The sequence below is a fragment of the Chenopodium album genome, chromosome 6 (genome assembly GCF_948465745.1).
Source record: "Chenopodium album chromosome 6, dcCheAlbu1.1, whole genome shotgun sequence".
NCBI classification, from domain to species: domain Eukaryota; kingdom Viridiplantae; phylum Streptophyta; class Magnoliopsida; order Caryophyllales; family Amaranthaceae; genus Chenopodium; species Chenopodium album.
This window is the reverse complement of record NC_137839.1, coordinates 46777906-46803498: the sequence shown is the minus strand read 5'-3', so window position 1 is coordinate 46803498 and position 25593 is coordinate 46777906. Positions and strand designations below refer to the sequence as shown.

General features: G+C 40.2%; 1 protein-coding gene across 2 annotated transcripts; it reads right to left on the bottom strand.

Annotated features, from left to right (window-relative positions):
• Positions 1-17167: 17167 nt before the first annotated feature.
• On the bottom strand, positions 17168-18570 carry LOC145634866 (kinesin-like protein KIN-6). Of its 2 annotated transcripts, XM_081686212.1 has the most exons (4): positions 18232-18570; positions 17933-18132; positions 17753-17833; positions 17168-17229 (listed from the first exon to the last, which is right to left on the bottom strand). In XM_081686212.1, the coding sequence occupies exons 1-3, from the start codon at positions 18439-18441 to the stop codon at positions 17791-17793; spliced, it is 453 nt and encodes a 150-aa protein (XP_081542338.1). In that variant the 5' UTR covers positions 18442-18570; the 3' UTR covers positions 17168-17229; positions 17753-17790. The 2 variants fall into 2 exon arrangements, with proteins under 2 accessions (XP_081542338.1, XP_081542337.1); XM_081686211.1 differs by lacking the exon at positions 17168-17229 and having other exon boundaries at positions 17533-17833; positions 18232-18559.
• Between the last annotated feature and the right edge of the window lie 7023 nt (positions 18571-25593).

Below are 25593 nucleotides of genomic sequence, written 5' to 3'. Positions count from 1 at the left end.
AATCGACATGCAGTCGCCCCGTACTGTGAAGGAAGTGCAAAAACTAACAGGTTGTCTGGCGGCCCTGGGGAGATTCCTCAGCCGTTCAGGCGACAAGTGTCTCTACTTTTTCCAGGCAATCAAAAAGAAGACAAACTTTTAATGGGGGGATGATGCAGAGGCGGCCTTTCAAAGGCTAAAAACTCATCTGCACTCTTTGCCGAGGCTTGTCAGCCCTTTGCCTAAAGAGAAGCTCTTCATGTACTTAGCCGTCTCTCATCATGCCCTCAGTGCTGTCCTCTTAGCTGAAAGAGACGGCATTTAGCCATAAGCCATGTTTTGAGAAATGCGGAGCTTCGGTACCCCATGGTTGAGAAATTCGGCCTTGCCCTTTACATGGCCATCAAGAAGCTTAAACCTTACTTCTTGGCGCATGCGGTAGAGGTCTATACTGACCAACCGATCAAACGGCCACTCACAACCTTGGAGTCTTCTGGACGAATGCTCAAATGGGCAATTGAAATACAAGGATTAGAAATCACTTATGAATCAAGGAAGGCAATAAAGGGACAAGCATTCGCTGACTTTATTGTCGAAATGACAAGGCCGGTTGTTCCGGACAATACGGACCAGGTCTGGAAAGTGTATGTGGATGGGAGCTCCACTGTGAACGGCTGTGGTGCGGGGATTATCTGTCAATCTCCTGAAGGAGATAAGTACGAATACGCACTACGATTCAAGTTTCAGGTCTCTAATAATGAGGCCGAGTATGAGGCCCTGCTGGCCGGCATCCGGTATTGCAAGGCGGCAGGGGCGAAGAAGGTATCCGCCTGCTCTAATTCTCAACTGGTCGTACTCCAGGTTAATGGAACGTACGAGGCCACTCATCCGGCCATGATAAAGTATTTGCAGGCGGTCAAGAGTGAAGTTGGGTCACTTGAAGAATTTCATCTAACTCAGGTGCCCAGGTCTTCAAACAATCAGGCGGATGCTCTGTCCAAGTTGGCATCATCCGCCTCCTGTGAAACGCCTCGGTCAGTCTTCTGGGAGGTCATGGAAAAAAGAAGTATATCAGAGGAAGACCCCATTGGAATTCTTGACCGAAGCTCAACCTGGATGGACAGCATCCGGACCTACCTTGCAGACGGCACGCTCCCTGACTCACCACGGGAGGCGGCTGTTCTAAAAAAACGAGCAGCTAACTTCGAGTTACGGCAAGGAGAGCTCTTCAGGGCTGGCTTTTTGAAACCCCTGTTGAAGTGTGTTACCCCTGAAAAGGGGAAGGAAGTTCTCGAAGAGTTGCATTCGGGATTCTGCGCCTCCCATATAGGCGGCAGATCCCTCGCGGCCAAGGCCAGGCGGCTTTACTTTTGGCCGACTCTGGAGTCGGATGCCATGGAAATGGTGAAAAAATGTGACAAGTGCCAAAAGTTTGGCAAGCTCATCCATCGTCCGGCTACAGACCTGACGGCCATCCACAGCCCAATACCCTTTGCCAAATGGGGCATGGACATTCTGGGGCCATATACAACTGCACCAGGCGGCAAGCGCTATATATTGGTGGCTGTGGATTACTTTACTAAGTGGGTAGAGGCTGAGGCAGTCAAAAACATCAAGACTAAAGACGTCATTTCCTTTATCTGGAGGAACATAATCACTCGTTTCGGGGTGCCCATGTCTATGGTTTTTGACAATGGTCCTCAATTTGAGACGCCTCAACTCAAGACTTGGCTGGGAGACCAGGGGGTCTCAAGCTTCTTCGCATCAGTCGGCCGGCCACAAGCAAACGGCCAGGTCGAAGCCTTCAACAAGTTAATCTCAGACGGAATTAAAAAGAAGATTGAGCGGGCTGGTGGCCTTTGGGCGGATGAATTACCACACGTCCTTTGGTCCATCAGAACGACTGCTAAAGGGGCAACGGGAGAAACCCCATTCCTAATGGTGTATGGTGCAGAAGTTGTTCTGCCCATTGAGCACTATGAGCCTACCCTTCGAATCATGTTGTATGATGAAGAGGCAAATTGGGAGGCCATGCGCCTAGCATTGGACTCACTTCCAGAACGCAGGGGCAATGCTGCCTTGCGTCATGAGATATACCGTCTGAGAATGACTCGGGCTTATAACAAAAGAGTACACAAGCGTCCTCTCAAAGTGGGGGACTTTGTGCTACGGAAAATGGAGGCAGTCGGTAGGGCGAATGAACAGGGAAAGCTAACCCCAAATTGGGAAGGCCCCTACCGAATTTATGAGGAGATAAGAGACGGCACCTACCGCCTGGAAGAACCAGACGGCAGGCAGCTGCCCAGAACTTGGAATGTAGACAACTTGAAAAAGTACTACTTCTAAGTACGAATGTAAAGACCTCAATTTTGTAAATCTCACGTATAGTTAATGAGAATATGCCTTCATTTCCCAACTTATCTTTTTATTTAAGTTTTTTAAGTGCCGCCTGTACCAAATACAGACGGCCAATATGTTTGGAAAGCGTCTGTCCCAACAGCAGACGCCCCAATCCCTCTGAAGGAGCCGATTGTTTTAGAACAGTCGTCCCTACGAAATTCATCAAGTTTACACCAACACTTGATGAATATTTACTTGATCATTTAAGAGGCCTAAGGCCAGATAAAATAATGATGAGGCCCATGGCCGGATGTTAATAAACAAAAAGAGACCGAATGGTCACAGTCTGCTCCAACATGAGCATGACCGTCTGCTCCAACATGAGTCAGATAACCGGCGACGTCCATTTGGGCGAATTCGTCGAGGAGAAGCATCTCCCATTTGGGTGGCACATTGCTCTACGAATATATCAAGCGGCCCTACCGAATGCTAAGGCAGCATTCGCAGTCGTTTGTTTTAATCGAAAGTGAAATCTAAAAGACCTGAATTTTCTATTTTACGCAGTCGTCACTGTTTCATGAGTAGAGGCTAATTGAGGCATAAAGCCGGATGCGCCTGTTATTGCTCAGGGGCAAAACAGGCGGAATATTTTATACAAGTTAAGTTAACTACTTAGCAATTATTGAGGCTATTGGCCGGATGACGTCTGATCCTTGCCTATGGGGCAAGACAGGCGGACAATTATTTTTAAAGAAAATTGGTTAAGTTACAAACTTAGCATTTTATCTCAAAGAGGCCTATGGCCGGAGGCGCTTGTTTTTGCTTATGGGGCAGAACAAGCGGAGGTTTACCCTTAGCAAATTAGCTAAGTTGGAAATTTGAGTTAGTTCGAGCCAATGGCCGAATGAACACTTATGTTTGCCAATTCTGGATGGACGTCTGCCGCGTGGTTTGGGGCAATCACCATAGTGATTGATTGACTTAGAAACCATGCATACTCTTCTAAGTATCAAAAATTTCTAAGTCAATCAATCCAATAAACCGAAACCACCCGACATCCGTCCAGGGGCAAGAACATTCGCATGGTATACAGGTTATAATACTTAGCCAAAAACATGCAATGAAAAATTCAAAATGCAAAGGACAACAACAATATGGATAACTTCAGCCAAATAGCCGAAGGATTTAAATTAAAGACCAATCGTCACCAGACGATTGGTTAAGATTGTTATCTGGAAAAGCCAGAAAGATTGTCAAATTACCCGACCCCTCGGTCGGTAAAGATACAAATACTCGGCACACAGGCCGGAAAAGAAAAGTACATGGCCATTCGGCCGCAGAAAAGCATAAAAGCTTAAGTGATCAGGGGAGAGCCTCTTCAGTGGCAGCCGGCTTGTCGTCCTTCGGCTGCTCTTCCTCCTTTTTCTCTGGCTCCTCCGCCTGATCCTCCTCCTCGCCGCCCGAGGACGACTCCCCAGAAGAGTCGGACCCAGAACTTTCCTCGGCCTCAGCATTCTCAGCCTCTTCAATAAGGCGAGCGTCGAATGCTTTGCTGGCTTCGTCAAATTTGGATTTCCAAATCTGATAGTTCGAGTCCGGCTGTACAGCCGCCCAAGTGTCCCGCATGATGGCTTCATAATCGCTCATCATTTGCTTAACAAGAGCCTCTCTCTCTTGATCAGCCACGGACTCAAACTTGGACTTCAGCTGATGCTCCTGGTTGCTGAGGCGCTGCTCCAGGCGACCCACCTTCTGCTTGGCTCTCTCGGCCTCTTCTTTGGCATCTTGAAGAGGCTCGAGCTTCTCCTTAAGAGTTGTAATCTCTTTCTTAAGGGAAGTGATGCGCAGGCGGGCCGAGGCCAGGTCCTTCTTCACCTGCATATTGGCTTCTGCCTGCGAATACATCATATCAAGCGTCAGATACTCATTCTGAGCAATATCAAATTGAGCTCGATCTAAGGCGGACTCGGCCTGAGCTTTAGCGACTGTTACCTCTTTGGATTTCTCCTTGAGGGGTTGCCTGAGCCCTTGGACGCGCAGCATGGCCTGCAAAAGAGCCGAATGGTTAAAACCAGGCGGAAAAAGAAATAATGCTTAATAAAAAAAAAAAGTTTCTTGAGCTAATTCATACCTCGCAGAGGTTCCCCAAGATGCCATCCAAGTCAAGGGTGCCGACTCCTCTGACAGACGCCTTATCGTCAGGATCGACCGCCCTCAGCATGGACTTGGCCATCTGGACTACAGTCGGCCTCTGCACCGGAACTGAGAAGGAGAGAAAGTTAGAGAAAATAACTCAAGTACATCTAAATGGAAGAACAATAGGGGCGAATGGATTTTACCGTCGTCCTTCTGTTCCTCCTCTCTCCCCAGGCTTCTCTTCTCTCCTGCTGAGCCGACAGTAGTGGTGGGTTGCTTAAAGCCGCCCTTCGACACCCTCTGGGCATCCGGTTTGCTGATCTCCTTTTCAGCTTCGAGAGAAGAGGCGTCTGGGCCCTTCTTGGGCTTATGAGCAACGTGCTTCCGGCCGCCCTTGCCGGATGCGCTCACGTCACCCGCCCTAGTCTTTTGGATTTTAGGGTCGGATGGTTTTGAAGGAGATTTGGAAGGCGCACCCTACATCAACACAAGATAAACGCAAGTTAGAAATCATTCGGGCAAATTTAATATTGGTCAGAAATGAAAGTATAACAACTTTCTACCTTGGAGGTGCCGCCAGTTTTCTGTTCATCCACTTTGGTATGAGTGGTTACTTCTGCCCTGTTTAAAACATTCGACCTGTATCGAGCAGCAGATACAGCCGGCTTCCTTGTGGCCGAGAGCTTTTCCATTGCTTTGTCTGCAAAAATGAACAAGTGATTAGCTTCCTTAAGCAAGTACTGAAAAGCAGAAGTAAATTACATATAAAACAGACGGCCGACTACCTCTCGGCATCTCAGAACTTAGCCCACAGGCGGCTAAGAATGTCCCTTCTTCAAACCACTTATACAAAGGGAGATAGCATTTAGGGGTGACCTCCTTGTCCCCCTCATCATTCGTCCACACGCACACGGTAAACAACCCCGCGTCCATGATCTCCTCCTTTGCCCGCCTGGGAATAGGCGGCAATGCGCTCCTGCCTGCTTGGAGAGGTGGATCCTTATTCCACCTATTATACTTTTGGTTCAGGCGGCTGTCGGTAGACTTGACTATATAAAACTTAGTCCTCCAGTCTTTCCACTTGTTCTCTTTGCCAACAGCCATCATGTACCCCTTGCAAGTGGTCAAGGTGTACCAGCCTTCACCGCCCCTAGCAGGCGCCCTGCTCAGATAGTGCATGTGGGCGAACGCTTCAAAGCTCGCCTCCACCTGCAGTATCTCACAGGTGGCAACGTACCCCAGAATATTGATCCAGGAGTTGGGTACAAGTTGCCAGATACCCAGTTGGTATCCGTCCAAGATCCTCTCCACGGCCGGATGGAGAGGGAAGCGGAGGCCAGCCTGGAAGGCCGCTTCATAGCAGCCGAATGCTTTGTCTTGATAGCTGGCCAGGCTCGGCCAGGTTATGGTGTCGCCCTCGTTAGGGACCGACAAAGTGTAGCCATAGCCTAGGACGACCTTGCGCCTAAAATTGGCAAGGCCGGATGCCATGGCGCTCCGCCTGCCTGGCGGAACATGCTGATAGTAGGGGGCTCTCTCCAAGCGCCTGGAAGCACTCGGCTCGGCCCAGTTTTCCCCCCTATCCACTGCTAGGGACTCTCTGGCAGAATCTATGTTTGATCTAGCCTCCTCTGAAGTTACGGAGGCATTCTCTGAAGAAGACGACGAGGCCGACTCGTCATCAGATCTCTCATCAGAACTAGGGGACCGCCGACTGGTGCCAGCGGGGTCCTCCCCTAGACTCTCTTCCGGCGCCTGTCCAGAAGGCCCGGGTTGATATTCTTCATCCGCCTCCCCCAGGATTCCATCACTGGGAGTTCCACTAGATGTGGGCGAATGGTGATAAGTGGGGGTAGGAGGAAGATAGGAAGGGCTGTCAGGGTGTTCCGACAGCTCACTTCGAGGCACTCTTATTGAGCCGTCTGAAAAAACAGTCGACCCATCCGAATGGTAGAAAACTCCATCGGAGCTACGCTGCCTTGCTGTTCTTTTGATTCTGGCCATAGTGTCCTTCACAGACACGGAAACGGTCGGATTCGGAGAAGTTCGCAAAGCAGGGTCTTTGGCCAAGCATTCGGCACTACTAGTTCTAGATTCAGCCGTCCCCGGTGACCGGCTGATCACTATCCTACGCCGTGCCGCATGCAATTGGGGAACCATTTTTTCGAAAACAAAGAAAAAATGAAGAGTAAAAAGAAAATACAGGCGTTACCTTTAGAAGAAGGGAGAAAGACGCCTGGTTGACTAAAGAACAGTCGAATTGGTAGCCGAGTGTCGGATGCTTGAGAAACGCTTAGGGAATTTTGAGATTCTTTAAGTCAAAAAGTCCAAGATTCTCCAGAGATTCGCCAAGGTGTGAATCCAAGAGGGGGGGTCAAACCTTACTATTTATAGGGGGGTAAAAACCCTAATTTTTCCCTCCAGTAATTTTTGAATCTGACCACTCAGATACTGACACCTGTCACAGGAGTCACGTGCAATGCACGTGTCCCCTGTGAGGGGCAAATGATTTGGGTATTTTTATACCCGGCCAGGTGGCCCAACCAGAAAGCGCCACGTGTCCTCCATATAGGTGCCATTTGGACCTATGGAGTGATGACACGTGGAGGGAGGACTCTTCTCCGTCCTACGTGGACTGAAGGTCCAGCAGGGACCATTCAGTCGGCGACACGTGTCACCCAAAAGGTGCTTCAGAATCCTTTTGGGCACAGTGACACGTGTCACTCAGGTATTGGCCCTGGGATGGCGGCCTTCTAAGGCCCAAATCCCGAGGCGCCGCAAAACGGCGTGACCTAACTCCTAGGTCACCAGATCCTAGGAGGGCACACTTTTCCCTATAAATAGGGACATTACGTCATTTATGACGACAGACGAAAAAAAGAGAGAATTTTTGACACACAATACGAGACAATACGTCACTTACCACAGAGCTGTCGTTTTCAAGGAACACACAACACTTTACCTGAGCTTGGAATCCAAGCAGATAACTTTACTTCCGCACGTTTTATCTCCGAATATTTACTGACTTAATCTTCGGAGGCGGACCACCGACCATCCGGCGGTCCGTTTTGCTTTGCAGGTACAGGCATCCTCAGTTGAATCCAGTTTCAGTGTTGTAACTCTCCCGAGGGACAAAAACCCCCGAAACACTTGGGTTTTGGTCGGACCTTCGTAACTCTAAGGTAACAGACCTAAAAAGTCGTGTTCGTCCTTTGTGGGTGGATACTGTTGGAGGCACGACATTTGCGGTGCTCAAGGCTTTCAAGTAAGAGCCTGTTTTGAGAGGGCGAAGCTCGCTTCAAGGGTATGATTCGTTCTTCCTTTTCTTGTGTTTATTCATTTATGCTTTATGGCTTTATTAATTACGAGTGGTTCCTTGGGTCGGGGTTGTTTCCGCGGTGAGTCGGACTCACCAAACCCCAACAGCGGTATCGGAGCCCCGCTCGTTTATTTTTATAATCATGTTTTTCAAGGTTTATTTTGGCTTATTTTTCTGATTTAAGTTGCTAATTAGATTAGTAGCTCGGTTTTATTTATTTTAAACCCGATTTTAATGTCGAATTTGGCCCAGAACCCAGATTTTCGCCCAAAAATAGTGAATTTTTACCCCAAAGGAACTATGATTTTAGCCAAATTCTGACCAGAAATGCCTTTTTCGAAGGATTTTTCGTTTTTTGACGAAAAATTTTAAGTCTTTTCTAACCTTGAAATTAATGGCATAACTTGTTGATTAAGTCGTTGATTATTTGCATTATTTTCTGCGTTTTAAGTCCCTTTAAAGCACACTTACTTGGTAGTATTTGATGCTTAAAGGTTGATTTATTTTCACATAATTGCAAACTAATTGCTTTTTAGTGTGAAAATTTTTGTTTTGAGGCTTCCTAAGTGTTAAAGATTCAATCTTTATTTGTGACAAGTGATTGAAACTTTAAAAACCACTAAATTCCATGTTGTTTTGTATTAAACTTTGTTGTTTTAATCATTTTGAGTTGATTGGAAACATAAAGTTTCAATTTTTGTGATAGAAATTTGGTTATCTTCATGTTGGAAGATATAATTTTCAAGGATTCACAAAATTTAGATGTTGAAATTTTCATTTGAACATTAAAGTTCATATTTTTCCAACTTCCCCTTACTTTGTCAAATTCTCAAGTTTAATTTAAATTAATTAAATTAAAAGTGAGAAATTGCCTCAACTTTGTTATTGCACCAAGCTAAACCAATTTAATTAAGAATGGTTCTTGGAATTATATTGGTTATTTGCACTTTGAAATTTTATTATGTTGGACTTGTTTAAAATTTTTTCATTTTTGCTCATTAAGTTAGTTCTAAAACTAATTTAAAATTGATTAATTATATCTCGCGAAATGGGATCAAATCCCGAGGCCATGGCACGCAAAACGAGGCAAAGAACCACACTTGGCTAGCCAGGCTGCCCGCATGTGGCTGCCAAGGTGGCTGTCCTGCCTAATGTGCGGCCATATGCGCGGCAGCAGCACACGGCCACTGCAGCCACGCAGCAGCAGCCATGGTTGTGCGTGCGGCAGTGGCAGCAGCCCATGGCTGCTTGCCGCGGGCCGTGTGTGCGGAGTTTTTTGTGTGTGCATATGCTTGGTACGGTGAGGTGAATAGCCGTAGTATGCTTGGTTTGCATGAGCCGCGATTATTCGAGTTTCCTTGGCAAAACTCTTAAAGCGAAAGCCACTTGAAATGCGGTTGGCTTAATATTGCTTATTTTGCCGTTTTTATTTATTTTAATTAATTTTGTTTTTTTTAATTAAAATTTTGGGAGGCTAGGCCTCGGTTTTGAGCGGCATTGGCAAAATTTTATTTTGACAAGTTTGGGTGCTACCGACTTAATTAATTGGATTAATTAAAGGAAATGCGGAATTTAGTGGGAGCTTCAATTAATTAATGACGTCAAATTACATAATCGGTTAAACAACTTTGACTACTTTTAATTAGGCGTGTTAATCGGATTAACCACCTAGATTAGTTAGTAGTGCGTGCGTTGTTTAAATGCATTTTACTTGTTTGATATTGTAAATTTCATGGGCCATTCAAAAATAGTGAATGGATGAATGGAATGTATATTCTCTCTCACAGGTTTTACGAAATGGCAACTAGTGGGACCCGATTAGGATAGAAAATACGGACTACTGCCGTTATGTATTTTTGTAAATCTAAATACGGTCTACGCACCGTTAAGTATTCTTGTACCTTAATATTTAGATTATTCCTAGTCGTGGACACTAGTATTTGCATAGCTTGGTTAAGTCTTGAAGACGGCGTATCTTAGAAGACAAAGCCTTGAATTGCGAATGAAGACCTTTTGAAGATTTGAAGAATTCAAGGGGTCATGCCAGTTGCCAATATGCATCTATAATTTCGCTTTATATTTTATGCTTATATACATGTGAATTATTCGTTAGATGCATGTTTAGGTTTTCTTTATGTTGCGATGATTAGTTAAGTTCACTTAAATCAACCAACATAGAAATCCTAGGTCCCTAATAATATTGAGTCAAACTTGCCTTTCCAAAACAACACTTACCAACTGAACGAGGGTGATTGTAGGCTACGCCAAAGCTAGGTGCCATCACTTCTCCAAGGCTCATAAGGCACACCGGGTGTGCACGTTGGTTTTGGTTTAACTCATCAGTATGAGTGAGGAGTTCTCACATACCGTGGCAAAAGAGATACATCGTCAAAGATGCATTAGATGCGACGATTATCTAACCAAGAGTGGCTTAGAGCCATTATCAAGGCAATGCTTACCTTAGAAGATTAAGTGTTAAGACAAGCCAAAGCATGCTTAACCACTCTTTGTTTCTTCGGATCTTGGAATCTCCTTATTTTCGCCAAATAGGGACAATTTTTATGCGTAAATAAGACGTTTAATAAGATTGAAGTTTGCATGAATGCTATTAAATTTCAAACTTATTATGTTCTTGATAAATGGTTATACTTTGCACTTATATTTATAGTATTCTAAATCAAATAATATTGTTTCCATGATTGGTAAAGGAAATCCTTGAGAATAGTTCTCAAAGACAAAAAAAGCATTTCTAAAATACAATTCTCATAAATGAATTTTATAATTAAGTCCGAAAGGACGGTTGGACATCATGTATTCAAAATACTATGTAGTTTTGATAAAACATGAGGTATTGAGTTGCAATCTCAAGATTGTCAATGTTTGACAACCAATGTATCTTTTCGCATCATACATAATTGAGTAGGACTCATTGATGTATTAATTCGAGTAAGAATTAATGGAAAAGATGGACTTTGTTTTACGGCGCACTTGGTGCTTGATTATGCCTTACAAAGTATAAGAGTCAAGGTACTTACAGAAATAATTCTTAAAGTAAGATTATGAGATATTGTATGATAAGAAATATAGGAAAGAAGGAACAAAGAAAAGGAATTAGATTCCATTTCAACTCATGAGTTCATGTTATTGTAGTTAACTTAGCAATTCGTTATCTTCACAAGTATCGGATACTGCTTGAGTGTTCCACTATGATAGTGACCTCAAACTATTGAAGTTAAGCTAAGTTATCGACTTACAAGCTTAGAATGAAGCAAGAAGAGCTACATCAGTTGTAAGGTCGTATGTTTTGTTTAAAGACCTTTTAAGCCAAAGGCTGGAACAAATAATGGTTATTATGTTCCATAATCAGCAATTGATCCGTTTACTCAAGGAAAGACTCACATTCAAAGTAATGAGCAATAGTTGTGAGATTTATTTGAATGGCATGGTTATCCAAGCGTTGAGTCAAGAATGCTTGATTATAAACAAACATTTCCCTAACATGATTAACTCACTAAGTTCAAGTCATGGGCTTGATTTGCATTCCAAACATCTTTAGCAATGTCATATCGACAAAAACGTACTCAATATTCTATTAGATAGGCTCTTGATAGTTGCTCGATTTGGAATCATTCTAAGACAAGCAAGTCTTAGTTGTTGAAACCGAAAAAGCAGAGAGCTATTGTTCTTGGTATAGACAATTGACTCCGAAGGCTAAAGAGGAATCAATTACTTCAACGTTTCACAAAGAATTTGAAAGGATATGGCTATATTCATCAAATGTGAACAAACTTGACCCGAGTAGCTCAAAAGTCCAGTGAAGTACAGAATCGACTTGGCAAGATATCAAAACATCAAGATTAGATTGAGCAATGTTTTCTTGAGCCAAGCGTGAGCATCTCAAAGTTATGAATGGAAATTTTCATAAAGAACTCCACAAAGAACATAGTGTGTCCTCACGGAGACCTCGATGTCATTGGAAAATGACTCAAACAATGATGGTTCACAACCCTTCCTATAAAGTTCTTAAAGATTTGCACAAATGACTAATGTTACACTAAACAATATGTCGAAGCTAAGAAAGGACGACATATTCAGTTATGGATAGAAATAACTTCTAAAAGTCTTTTCAATTATATATCTAAGGCTCTTAGTCTCAGTGGGAGTTCACTAGCTCAGTGGGAGCTAAGTGGCTCAGTGGGAGCTAGGTGGCTCAATGGGAGCTGAATGGCTCAATAAAGACTAAAGATAGCTCAAGTGGGAGCTAACTGTTTGTTTCACAACGAACTTTTACCCAAAGACAATATACATGTCTATTTGTAAGCATTCAAGTGAGACTACGGGCATTACCTCCACATCCTAATTGAGAACATAATGTTTGTTGCTCTAAGTGGTGTCTTTCTGGAAGACCTTAAAGGACTTCATGAGAATGCTTGGTCAAGAATACTCAAAAGGACTTTACAAGTGCCTTAAAGGAGAATTCATTACTCACAAAACATTAAAAATATTGGAGTAAGATCAACATGATAAAAGGGCTTTGAAAGCGCCTTAAAACTTAGTGTTTGATGCAATTACCCCGTATAGGCATAGAATTCACCAAAGGCTATGATTGAATCCTATAAATTTTCTATTAAGTTAGAAATAAACCTAAGACTTACAAGCAAAGGAATAATGTCTTGTAAGATAGCTACGACAAATCCAAATTCCGAATGATGGTTAGAGGCCATGAAAATCCGAAATAGACTCCATGTTTGAAAATCATGTTCGAAACTTGATTAATTTGGATGAAGGATGAAAGATCCATCAATTGCAAATAAGTTTTCAAGGAGAAAACTAACAAATGTGGAAATGTATATGCATACATAGCTAGATTGGTTGAAAAGGATATAATTAATTTCAAGGATTTGATTTTAATAAAAACCTATTCACCAATCGGAATGCTTAAGTCTTTTCGTGATTGATCTAGCAAAATTGCATATATGAAATATGGCAAAACAGATACCAAAACCGCCTTCCCAAAATATGATCTTGGAAGTGACTATGGAATAGTCTTAGGGTTTTGAAAATCTAAATAATGCTAGATTTGAAAGCAAGCACATGGAATCCGTCATGGGATTAAAGGAAGCATTGCATGAAGGAATTGGAACGTGTTTTCTCATAAAGTTAATAAGAGAGAGGATTGACTTATGGAGAAACATAGAAATTCTGATGAACAAGAAGTTTAGTGGGAGCAAATGTAAAGGTCCAACGAAAAGTTTACGAACTCTATTGTGAAACAACTATCAAATGCTAAATGCTTTGATTTGAAAGTATTTTCGACAATGGACCAATCTAAAGACGATACTTAGTACATGTTGGGAATTAAGTTCTATGGTATAGACTTAATTAAATGTTTAAATGAGTAAAGGAATTTACCATGTTAAATATGAAGGACTTTGAAAGGCTTTCGACCCATATATGTATGAAGCTAAGTAAATGTTTGAACTAAGTATAAGCTAGGCTAAATACTAAGTCAACCAAGAAAGACTCTAGTAAGAGACTTTCAACCATATCACATAGCGAACATTTTGGCAAGACTCAGTGTAACTGAATGAGCTAAATGTCACATGGATGGAATAGAATTGAGAATCATTCTAGAATTAAATCCATTATGTAAAGCTATGATATGGAATCGTCAGACGACTTACTTGCTTAGAGCATGTGAAGTATGTATATAATACCAGTTGACATTAATCTAAGTATTAGATCATTAGATTATAGTCAACAACATCCATAGCACTTAAATAGTAGTTGGATGAGTTCTTGACGCATGGAAACAAATACAACTTGAGTTTTGATGTTACAAGCACAAACCTTAACAAGGATTAGAACCTTAGCAAGGAAGCCATTTATAAGCACGAGGCAAGAAGTGTCGTGGCTTGAGAATGGTAACATGGATATGCATCCATGTATAATGTGCGGAAATTTAAGATAAATTTCCATGATCGTAAGTGATTTGAGTATTCCAAATCATTGTGAGTCGTTTGGAGTGAAATCCATGCAAGGCATCATCGGAGAGTCTACTAAAACATATGTTGAGAATATTGTTGCCTTAAAGGCAATAATAAGATAGATGTTAAATGGAAAAGTTCGTTGTTGAACATTGATGATTGTAGGTTGTCAAGTAGAAGGTCTCAAATCATGAAAATGAGTGGGAGCCATTGCTTGGACAATAAATCCTGAATCACATGTATTCCATTAACACTCTCAAAATTTTATCATCTTATTATGGAAAAGGTGGATAATGAAGATGCTAAGGTTTGCAAAGTAATTATAACTAAACCTATGCAATAAGTGAACGACAACATTCATAATTGCATGAAAGAAATCAAGCATATCAAATATGGGTGTGATTTCTATGAATGTTTTAAGAGTACTACTCTTAAAACATTTGGGAAAAACCATTTATCTTAAGATGAAACATTGTGAAGTTTCATAGTGGAATAAAATATTTCTAAATATTCCACAAAACTATTTAATTGTGGTTTAGAATTAAATAATGAGTCCATTCGATTTTAATAAATATTGAAAATAGGGTATCAAGTCAATGGCTTGGATAAAGAAACACCTATTAAGTGAACATTGAATATTTTAATCGAAAATTATCCCTAATCAAGGTCATATTTTTTGTGGACGATTAATGACCATTAGAGATTAGTGTGTAGTATGATTTATAGCACCGTTTCTTGTGCTATGAGGATATAAATCATTTGCATAGGTATTGGTTTAGAACCATACTGGATCGACCTATGAGAATACTTTAAGAGATTAAAAATCGTCATAAGTATTTTTCTCATTATTACTATCGGAACTCTTTTCCTTGACCATGAGTAGTGGGAGGTCTCTTGTTTGAGTACTAGTCCGCTTTGGTATCCGCCAAACGTCTGCCATAACTGGGGATTATAACGACAGATATCGGGCGGCTAGGTCCTCTTAGTAAGAGAAGCTACATTACAAGACTGGAAATGTCCCCCTACTAACAATAGGGAACATGTCTTGTTGTTTATAAGGCCTCTCGAACAGCGAGACTGTGAAAATGCATGGCCGTGCTCAGATGGATTTTAGAAATCATCTGCTTATTGACAGTCAAACTCGGATTTCGAGAAACACATCTGGACGTAACATAGATGACGAGTAATCTTACTCTGTAGTTCATGAAGAGACATGAAGAAACATAGGAAAGGGGCTATACACTAAATGCACAATTGTCCGGAAGGACAAGTGGGAGATTGAAAGGAATGGTGTCCTTCGAACAAGTGTATTATTCTGATGGCGGGTTTAGAATTATTAGAAAGCTAATATATTCAGTAAGGTCAAGTGATCGGAATGCCTGGGTGGAGGCCGCTTCTGATCAGTAATATTAATATAATTAATATTACAACTTAATCTTGACTGAACCCTTCGGGTCACACCCAAGCAAAATATACAAACCGACTCGACGAATTAATTCGAAAGAAATTAATTCGTCGCCCGAGTGTTAAATATTTAGACGTTGGAAATTCGAGCTTAGAGCGTCGAAACCGAGCGTCGGAAGTCGAGTCAAAAATAATAAAAAGACGAGACGACAAATTAGTAATAAATCAACAATGACCAAAGTACCCCTAGCATCGGAATCCCGAGTGCTAGGGGATTAGCCGAGCTAGCAGCCCGCACCATGTGCGAGACATGCTAGCAAGGCGTGGCTAGCAGCCCGCACCATGTGCGAGGCATGCTAGCACAGCACGCCCAGCAGCCCGCAAGCAGTGCGTGGCATGCATGGGCGTGCTGGGCCGAGCTGCCAGCAGCTAGCAGCCTGCACGGTGCGAGGCTAGCTGGGCCGTGTGCCTAGGTCGGGTAGAAAAGGGAAGCTAGTAAGTATGCTTGCTTTTTGGTGTGGACAAGTGTCACAAGGAGAGGAAGGAGTGGGGAGCAAGTATGGTCCTCTCCTCTCCAAGTGGTCCACTAGTGGAAAAATAGCTATCCGTAACGGGCAAAAAAGGCCTATCCGTAATGGGCATCGGGCGTTACGCATGCCACCGTTACGGATAGCCAATGTCATTCGTAACGGGCAATGTCCGTTACGAATAACCCGTTATTCGTAACGGACATTTCAAGTGCCCGTTACGAATAACCCGTTATTCGTAACGGACATTTCAAGTGCCCGTTACAAATAACGATTTATTTGTAACGGGACTTTCAACTGCCCGTTACAAATAGTGTGTAACCCAATTTTTAAAAAAAATCCAGCACATGCTGTGCTGAATTAGCTAGCTTGCATAATAATTATAGCACAAATATTTTATTAATTAATTGAGATAAAAATAGTACTTCATATATATACAATCAGCAAAAAAAATACATTTATTATCACCTAATAACTAAAACTGAAAAAATAGAGCAAAAGAAAATCTCAATGGCAATAAGAGATTTAAATGATTTTTCACTAAATTAATGTTAAATCGTTTACATTTTCCACAAATTACTGCGACTCAAGTGGTTTGTTTGGAGCACCAACTTCCCCCGCGAAATCAATCATCTCTTGTGTATGATCAAAATGAAATCTGATGGACTCTGGAGACTGTTCCTTGATTTACTGTATGAGCCTCCCATTGAAAAAATGCTTCCTGAAAGATCAGAGACAAGCTTTTTTTTTCACTGTGGTTTGTATATATGTTGCTTGTCCAGCCCTTGCTGGCCAGCATAATATATAAGCCTGTGACTATCCAAAGTGTTCCCCCTACATACATAAATCCCAAATGTTATGCCAAAATTATTTAGTAGAGTTGAAGATTATAAGCTTATATAGTTAAATATGATAATTCCTTACGTAAGCCCATCAATGTTGTATTCCAAACCGAGTCCTCTAAATACTTGCAACACAAATCGGCATGTGAGTTAGTGCAACACAAATCTGCAGTTTTTTGAATCTTAAATCAAAATATGAAATGCAACAGCTTTTTCCTCATTTTCACCAATTATGATTAAATGATTAATTCTAAAATTCCTATTTACATAATCAACTTCAAAAGCAAGATAACATTAAGCATAAATTAGGTAGCAAAACGCCCAAAACAATAAGCAATTTAAGCATGTGTTGCAAGTTTAATTAATCCCAAATCGTAAGTTCATAAACCTAACCCCCCACCCCCCCCCAAAAAAAACCCTAATTCTTTCTAATTCATAATTATAAAAGGAAAAGATCAGAATTTTGATTAAATTAAAGCATATAATCATGAATTCACCATAACTCCATTCAATAATAAATTTTGGAGCAACATTACATGATAGAACATAATCAGGAAAATAGAGAGAAAGAGGGAGATATAGAGAGAAAATTACCGGTACAATCTTTATTATTAAAAAAGCTTGTCTCTGATCTTCTCAAGACTGTAGCAAACCACGGTGATCTTCTCAGGACTGCAGCAAACCATTGTTGTTACCTGGTCGATCAACATATATACATTCAAATAATCAATTAATTTAATTAAATTAGAATGTATTTATATACAAACTAAAAAGAAACAAGATTGAAATGGAGGTAATACCTTATGATCCTTAGAGCAAGTCATGGTTGGAAGTGAAAGTGATGAATGAAATGTACAAATGAAATCAAAGAGGAGTGATGATTATTATGTATAAAGCAACTAAGTAATAATATATGGTTGCTGCCTAGCTATCTAGCTAAAAATATTAAAGGAAGGTGAATTGATAGAAACAAGTAGCAATAATTTCAATAAAAACACATCAGGAGGTTTAGGAGGCTGCAACAAAACTCAGATCTGTAATCAATAAAAGCAACAAATACAATCAAAATCACTCCCGATCTCCATTAATAAACAATAATCAAGCTAAAAACAATCATCAATTCGCACAAATTGTACAGGAAACAATCAAATTCGGAATATACAAACAACATTTCAATAAAAAAAAAAGAGGGAAAAATCAAAAATTGAGGAAACATACGTTTACCACCACCAAGGACCTTATGAAGAGGCTTCGATCTACCGAATCTTCGAGAGCAATTCACCAACAGGACCGCAAAGACTTTAAAAGAGCAACATAGAGAAAAAAAACGAATTAACATCTCACACATATATAATACTATTAATTGAACCTCAAAAGGAAAATTGCGAGCATAATCACCTCGACATCATAGACGATTTACCAACTTCAGCATAAAAAATGTGGCGAAAAGCGCGAGGAACCAAACCGGGTACTTTGACAGATCCGAAAACGGTGTGAGTTTTCCTAGAACCACTAGGCCCTAAAGCAGCCGAAAGCCCACCTTTTCCACTCATAAATCCCTCAACTATTGGTCTCATGAGCTTATCATACACTTCATCCTGCACAGTTATAACAACAATTCACTTAAAAAAGTATGCAATCAATCAATTGAAAAAATCCCAAAAACTAAAAAAAAGGGGGGAATTCAAACAACAAACCTGAGAAGAATTTGAAGAAAAAACATGCGAAAATCCGTTGTAAATTTCAAATTTCAACCTATTAGAATCGTAAATCAGGGGAATAATCGTAATAGAATGAATTGTCATTGATCGTAAGACAACTCTTACTGGGTTTTTTCGAATTAGATTGTTTCGATTTAGAGGGTTTGGAAGGAGCAATTGGAAGGGGGCAAACTCTGAGGAAGACATTGAGAGAATTTGAGGAATTTAGTTGATTTAGGGGTGGAATTTTAGGGTTTTGTAAGAGCTGAACATCCATTGATAAGATATCATCGAGTGGGAAATTGGGGATGTTAAGGTTTTTGGAGGAGAGAGGAGAGAGGAGAAAGGAAAGAAAATGAGGAAATGACGGCTTAAGGACTGACTGACTGAGGAGAGTGAAACCCTAGCTATAAATGGGCTTTTCTCATCAGCTGGGCCCAAATTCAAACATTTGTAACAGGCACAATCTTGTCCGTTACAAATAAATAACTATTCGTAACGGGCAAGATCTTGTCTGTTACATAAAACATAGTTTTCGTAACGGGCACCATGTTGCCCGTTACGAATAATATGTATTTGTAACGGACTGTTATTTTGACCGTTACGGATATGTTTATTGTAACGGGCATAGCTTTGCCCGTTACAAATAACCCGTTACAAATGACAATTTTTCTACTAGTGGTCCATACTCCTCTTTACATATGACTAGGACACTTGTTGATTTATTACTTGCTTATATATTTAATTTAATTTAGCTTTAAATTAATTTGTGGAATTTCATGAATCCCACATTGATGGAATAGAAATTCCCACTCATACTTTCCTCTATAAATACCAACCTTGGGATTTGGAATAAAGGGCTTGAGTGGGAGTTAGAAAGAGCATTCCATATTTTGGAAAAACTCTTAAACTCCATTAACACTTGGGTTTTGGTCGGACCTTGCTAACTCCAAGGTAACGGACCTAAAAAGTCGTGTTTGTCCTTTGTGGGTGGATACCGTTGGAGGCACGGCATTTGCGGTGCTCAAGGCTTTCAAGTAAGAGCCCGTTTTGAGAGGGCGAAGCTCACTTCAAGGGTATGATTCGTTCTTCCTTTTCTTGTGTTTATTCATTTATGCTTTATGGTTTTATTAATTACGAGTGGTTCCTTGGGTCGGGGTTGTTTCCGTGGTGAGTCGGACTCACCAAACCCCAACAAAATGATACGACTTCCTTAATTATTTCACAAACATACTTGCGTATTGTAGCGAATGTACAATCGCTACGAAATAATCGGTACGAAAAGACATTTTCCTTGTAGTGGGGTGAGGGTAGACTTGAAATTTTAAAATTTGGCGGTATTCCTAATTAGTGAAGCAAAGGGTGATCAAACCTTCTCTTCATAACCAAGAAATCTCCAAATAAAAATAAACTAACACCCCCAAGCTTATTCAAAGCTATAACCACAAGCATATATACAAAAAGCGTAAACGCTTCTCCTCTAAGCTTAAAGGAAGAATTGTCCTCAATGCTTGATAAGGGAATAGAATCACATAAATTTTTTTTTGGATTTTCTCATTTTCAACTTTTTCCCCCTTTTTCTATTTATTAATGTATTCAAAGCAATTGTCCTCGCCTCTTTTAACTTTGGACGACTTTTTCCAAATTGCATTTATTATGTCCTTGCCTTTGTTTTAACTTTGGACGGCTTTTTTTAATCATTCATATGCCATTATTCACAATATATACAAAAGACAAGCTTGCTTACAATAGAACAAATATCTAACCTTATATACCACAAACTCCAAAAACATAATCATTTGCTTCACAAAAACAAAAAAAAAAAATGGAAAAAAAAAGAAACAAAATGCTCAAAATTCTAAAGATGTGGCTTGAAAAGAAGGGGAAAAGGCTCAAATGGTTAGCAAGAAGGCAAATGTGAACCCAATGAACTAGAAAGAAAGAAGATTAACCTAGAAAAGAAAAATTAACACCCCGAAAAGATGCCTTTGTCCTCCCTTGATGGTTCGGTCTCGTGTTTGAGAATTATGAGTCAAGATTCAAGATTAGGTCCACAATAGTCAAGGATCCATGCCGCTCATGCAAATAAATTTTGAAGGCTTGAAAAATGAACCTCACATGGATGTAGTAAAAACTCACTAAAGGTGTCTAATCGACTATAGGAAGCAACTACCAACATGCCACCAACAAGTAGAATTCGGCTTAATGATCCTCCTAGTTCTTAGACATGCTACCTTAGCACTCACCTATCCTAGAGTCAACCAAGCATATTCTCAAACCGTGCATACCCATACCAATTATGAATATATTCATTCAAAAGCAAAAATCGGTTGTATATAATCTAATTAAAAAAAAAACAAAAGGCGACAAATAAAGCCTCAAAACATACCAAAAGACAAAATCAAGAAGAAAGAAAAATAAAAGAAAAGAGAAAAAGAAAAACAGAGATAGAGGAAAAGTAGGAAATTAAAGAAAGGAACAAAAATGCAAGTATAACACGTAATTCCCAATCAACAAACAAGTGATCAATTGACAACATCGCCAATAATCCCAAACACTCTAGGTGTCATAAGCATCCATCCTCGAACCATTCAACTTCTCCTAAAACTAATCCTAAACTATGCATTCATGAAAATAAAAAAAATGGAGAAAAATAAGAAAGATCTCACCGGCTTCCAAGCAATGCTAAAATAGTAGGGTGAAGGATCAATCACCTCATGAAGCTCCAATAAACAAAGCATCATCATCAGAGCCATGTGAGAACAAAAATAGAAAAGAGAACTATAGACAAAGAAAACGGTTAGTAACTTCAAAACAAAATAAAAGAAAGGAAAGTGAAAAGGAAAGAAACTAATAAGCAAAAATAAGCTAAACTAAACGATCAAGAAAGCAAAGGTAAGAAAATAAGAACTAAATAACCAACTAAACACCTAACTAATCAACAAAGCACTAAACTACAATGTGAGGCAATAATAATCAACAAAAAACATAAATAATCATCCAAAATTCAATATCAATTATCAAAATCACCAAAATTAATACTACTACTATTCACAACCATCAACAATCTAATACTTGCAACTGTATGATATAATAATGTAATTAAGAGTGAAAGAAGACGATTATACCATACAAAGTGCAAGATTGAACAGGTTTTGGCCACCAATTCCCTCAAAATAAAAAAATCCCTAATTTTCTTTAAGAATGGATGAGAGAGATTGAAGTTGAAATGGATGGAAGTAGTGTATTCTTTGTCGAAAAGGATGAAAATGTGAGGAGATTTGATGATTTTTGATTGAAATTTGGTTGATTATTGTAGGGAATATTTCAAGCATTACACCCCTTAACGATCCAAGAGATCGTTAACTCCAATAGGTTTTGAACCATGACTGGTAGTTCGGGGATGAAGGTACAAATCCAACTTAAAAGAGATTGAACCTGCCCTAATAATAGGCCTCTACTTTACTCTGATCGTATTCATGTGCGCTTTCTGACTAACATGCAACCAATAGGATTAACCCTAAACCTATTTATCTATGTTGGTTGAATATTAATGCACAAACAAAACTATTATTGGCGATCACTTGAATTTTAATCATGTTAACCCTAAACAAGATTATTAATTGTCTTATTAAGCATGATTACAAGTACCAATTCCCTTTAAACATGCATAAAAGGCGTGATCAAGCAATAAATATCAAGCAACATAATAATAATCATAACAATTATATATAATTATAATAATAATAATAATCATGTTAAAGCATAATAATAGCAAGATCCTAGGCATGATACTAATAAGATTAATAACAAACCCTAGCATGTTACTAAGCATTAAAAATCAAATATTTATCCCTAACATGATACTAACATGCTATATTAGGAAAGAAAATAGAAGGCATCATACTTTTAATCATACTTGATATTATATTCTTTACCCTAAACATGATACTAAGATTTTATTGTTGTCACCCTAAACATCAAATTAAGAAAAACATCCTAACATGATACTAGGAATCCTAATAAAATTCTAAGCATGATTTCTACATCATAATATCAATTAAACAATTAAAGCACTTACTTGGATTCCTCGTACCTCTTTCTAATAACAAAATACACACGTTAGTAACTTCATGGGAAATAATAAAACAACAATCAAATTAAATAATAATTGAAAAAGAGATTTGGGACCAAACCCTCAGAAATTAAAACCTTTCACGTCTAGGGCGAAGGCAACTTCGAACTTGGCTAGGTGTATCTAGGTCTTGTGAGTGCCGAATTTTGTTTGAGAAAAGGTTGGTTTAGAAAAGAGAGAGAGAGAAAGCTTTAGCTTTGAGAGAAAAAAGAATTAGAGAACCAAGGAATTGATGATTGTAGATGAGAATTGGTGATTTACAAAGGAGTTATTAAGAGGCTATTTATAGAGAAAATCAGCCAAAAAGATAGAAAATCGAACCAGAGTTCTGACGTGAAAAAACAGAGTTAGCGCCAGGCGCCAATCTTAGCGCCAGGCGCTAATGCTGGCGTTAGGCGCTAATCAGGTTTTTGACGCGTTTTCTAAAACCAGATAGAATTTAACCATACAGGAGGACAAAATCGTATTTTCCTCAAAAACACTCTTTTATTCTGATGAAAACTCTAAAAAGTCAATTTATCAATACTAATTGAATTAGGAATGAAAAGAATCTTCTAGAAGAATCTAGAAGACTAAAACCAGTCCTAATTGCATTAGGAATGATAAATCCATATTGGGCCCTCCCCTAGATCATTGGGCCGCATGTAAGGTTCAAACTGGGCCTAGTTTAGTAATTTGGCCATAACTTCCTCAATATTCATCGTAATTGGGCTTATAATATATCGTTGGAAAGCTCTTTTCAAACCCCATCCGACTACACTACTATTGGACCCATATCATGGACCAACCAAACTGGATTGACTATTTTCTTAAAATAGGTTTTCAAAAACAGAGAGAAAAGAAAAGAAATTAAAACTATCCGCAACACTAGACTTTCTATACTTTCACTTCATTTGATTATGATTCGACGTGAAAGGTACTCATCACCAGGTTTGGTTTTAGGGAGACACAAATGGGTGTCTACAGAAGCCCCCACTTTGACTGAGTTTGGAGAAATGCCAGTTTCGAAAACAAAAGTCAAAGTATCGATAGGACGGAGAATGATTCAGAACGTTCTGCGATCCTAAATCACTCTTGTAACGCCGATACCAGCAAAACTAGCGTTAGTTAAACAGATAAAAGAGTTAAAAAACGCGTATCTTGCACCGTCGAGCACACATCTCTGAAAGTAACCGATTTGTTGCTGTATTATTGTATTTTTGTATTTTTGACGACCTCCTGCAAGCTAGAGAATGCCGCCTAAAGACTACCACACTTGTAACTGTCTCTAATTCCGCCATGATAGACTTTTGCAAGATAGAGAACCCCATCAAAGATTGCTTCGCTTGAAACGACCTTCTAGCACTTTGTGACCATCTTCCACAAGCCAGGGAACACGATCGAAGACAACTTCGCTTGAAATCACCTCCAGTTGTTTGTGACACTCTCCGCAAGCTAGGGAACGCTGCCGAAGATATCCTCGCTTGAAGTTATCCTCATTTGTTGCGATAACATTCCGAAGAAAATTACTGAAGACTTACGCTTGTCGATCTTTAAAAGCTCGCTTGAACTTCACTTCCGTTATGCCCGTATGTCGGCGCTTTTGCTGCTTTTGAACTTGTATGTCGGTGCCTTGCTGAATGAACCAGTATTTCGGTTCCTTGCTGAATGAACCAGTATGTCGGTGCTTGGCTGAATGAACCAGTATGTCGGTGCTTCGTAATGAGCCAATGCTTAGGCGCTTTAAGCTAAGTGAGACGATCATTCATCAGGTCGATCACTTTATGTAATTGTGATCAAGCCGATTACTAAAATCATGTTAATTTCTTAGAGGGGCTAACTGGCGTGCCACGGAGCCCAAAATATATTTCAAGAGGTTGAAACAATCGTACTGAGTGGCTGAACAGTCTGGCGTCGCTGAAATATTGCTAGCGTCGCATATTTGGCTGTAGCGCCAGACGATGGTACTAGCGCCAGGCGCTAAGACTTATCGAGTGACGCCATGGTCTGTCGCTTGGCGCTAGAGTCGGGTTTTTCATAAATACCCTTCTCTTCTTCATTTTCGCTGCTGCTGCTCGCGTTTTTGCTCGAGAATTGTTCAGAACTTCATTTGGCTCGTTCTTACTCGTTTCTCAACCGAATTCGCTCAAATTTGTTGCAAATCAAAGCTTATTCCATTCATTTTCCCGATCCATGTAAGTTTCCTTCAAACTCACGTCGGTTTTAATGAATTTCACATGTATTTGTTTATGAATTTCTTGAAAATTCGAAATTCAAATTGGTAAATTCTCTTTGTTTATCAAATTTTATGCCATGAAATTTCTTGATTATGTTTATATATTTCTTTGGGAGTAATTTGAGACTTGTTTGACTCAATTTGGTGAAGAAACGAACAAATCACCATTGTTGGGCCTCTTAAGGTCAGGAAGACAATGTGGCTTGTTCTTGACGTTTTTGCTAGCAATTCTTGTCCAATTTGTCACAATAAATTACTATAGTATTGCGAGAAATTGTTTGAATGCTTGAAAAATGCCGTATATGCTCAATTTGAATTTGTGCTCTGTTTTAGTACTACGTACTCCGTTTTCTGCGAACATAGTATCATGCGGCTAGGCGAACCTTAGATATTATAGAACATTAATATATGATGATTTTGCGCAATGTAGCATGGCTAGACAGCGAGGTTTGGGTTCACGGTCCCGAGACGTTCGACGATAGCATGAGCCTGTAGAGGACGACGCTGATCCGTCCACTTCACTCGGCCAACTCCCTGAGTGGGATGAGCGGAATTTGTACTTCTCTCCCGTCAACCACATCTCTAAGAGGGTTAGACGGGGCATCACAGTTGGGAGGACGCGCTGCCATGGTTCCGGTTGCGACACTTTGGGCAACCTGTACAAGATGTACATCGCCAATGATGACGAGGCGAGACTTCTATGGGTGTCTTGCGGACTTACTGCACTCTTCGAGACCTAAGAGGCTATGATTGCCTCTAGCGGGGGTCACCATGTGGTTCGTGCTCTGGTGGAGTTCTTTTGGAACACCACCAACACTTTTCACTTCCCTTGGGGTGAGATGATGGTCACCCCGACCGACTTCAGTCTCATTACGGGACTGGAGTTTAGCTCTGTGGTGCTGCTTTTCGACAACGAGATCAGCGTCTTTTCTCCTGAGGTCGAGGAGCTGTTGGGTTTGATTGTTGTTCGGGCTCGAGCTGAGGTGGAGTCAACTTAGTTCAGCGAGTG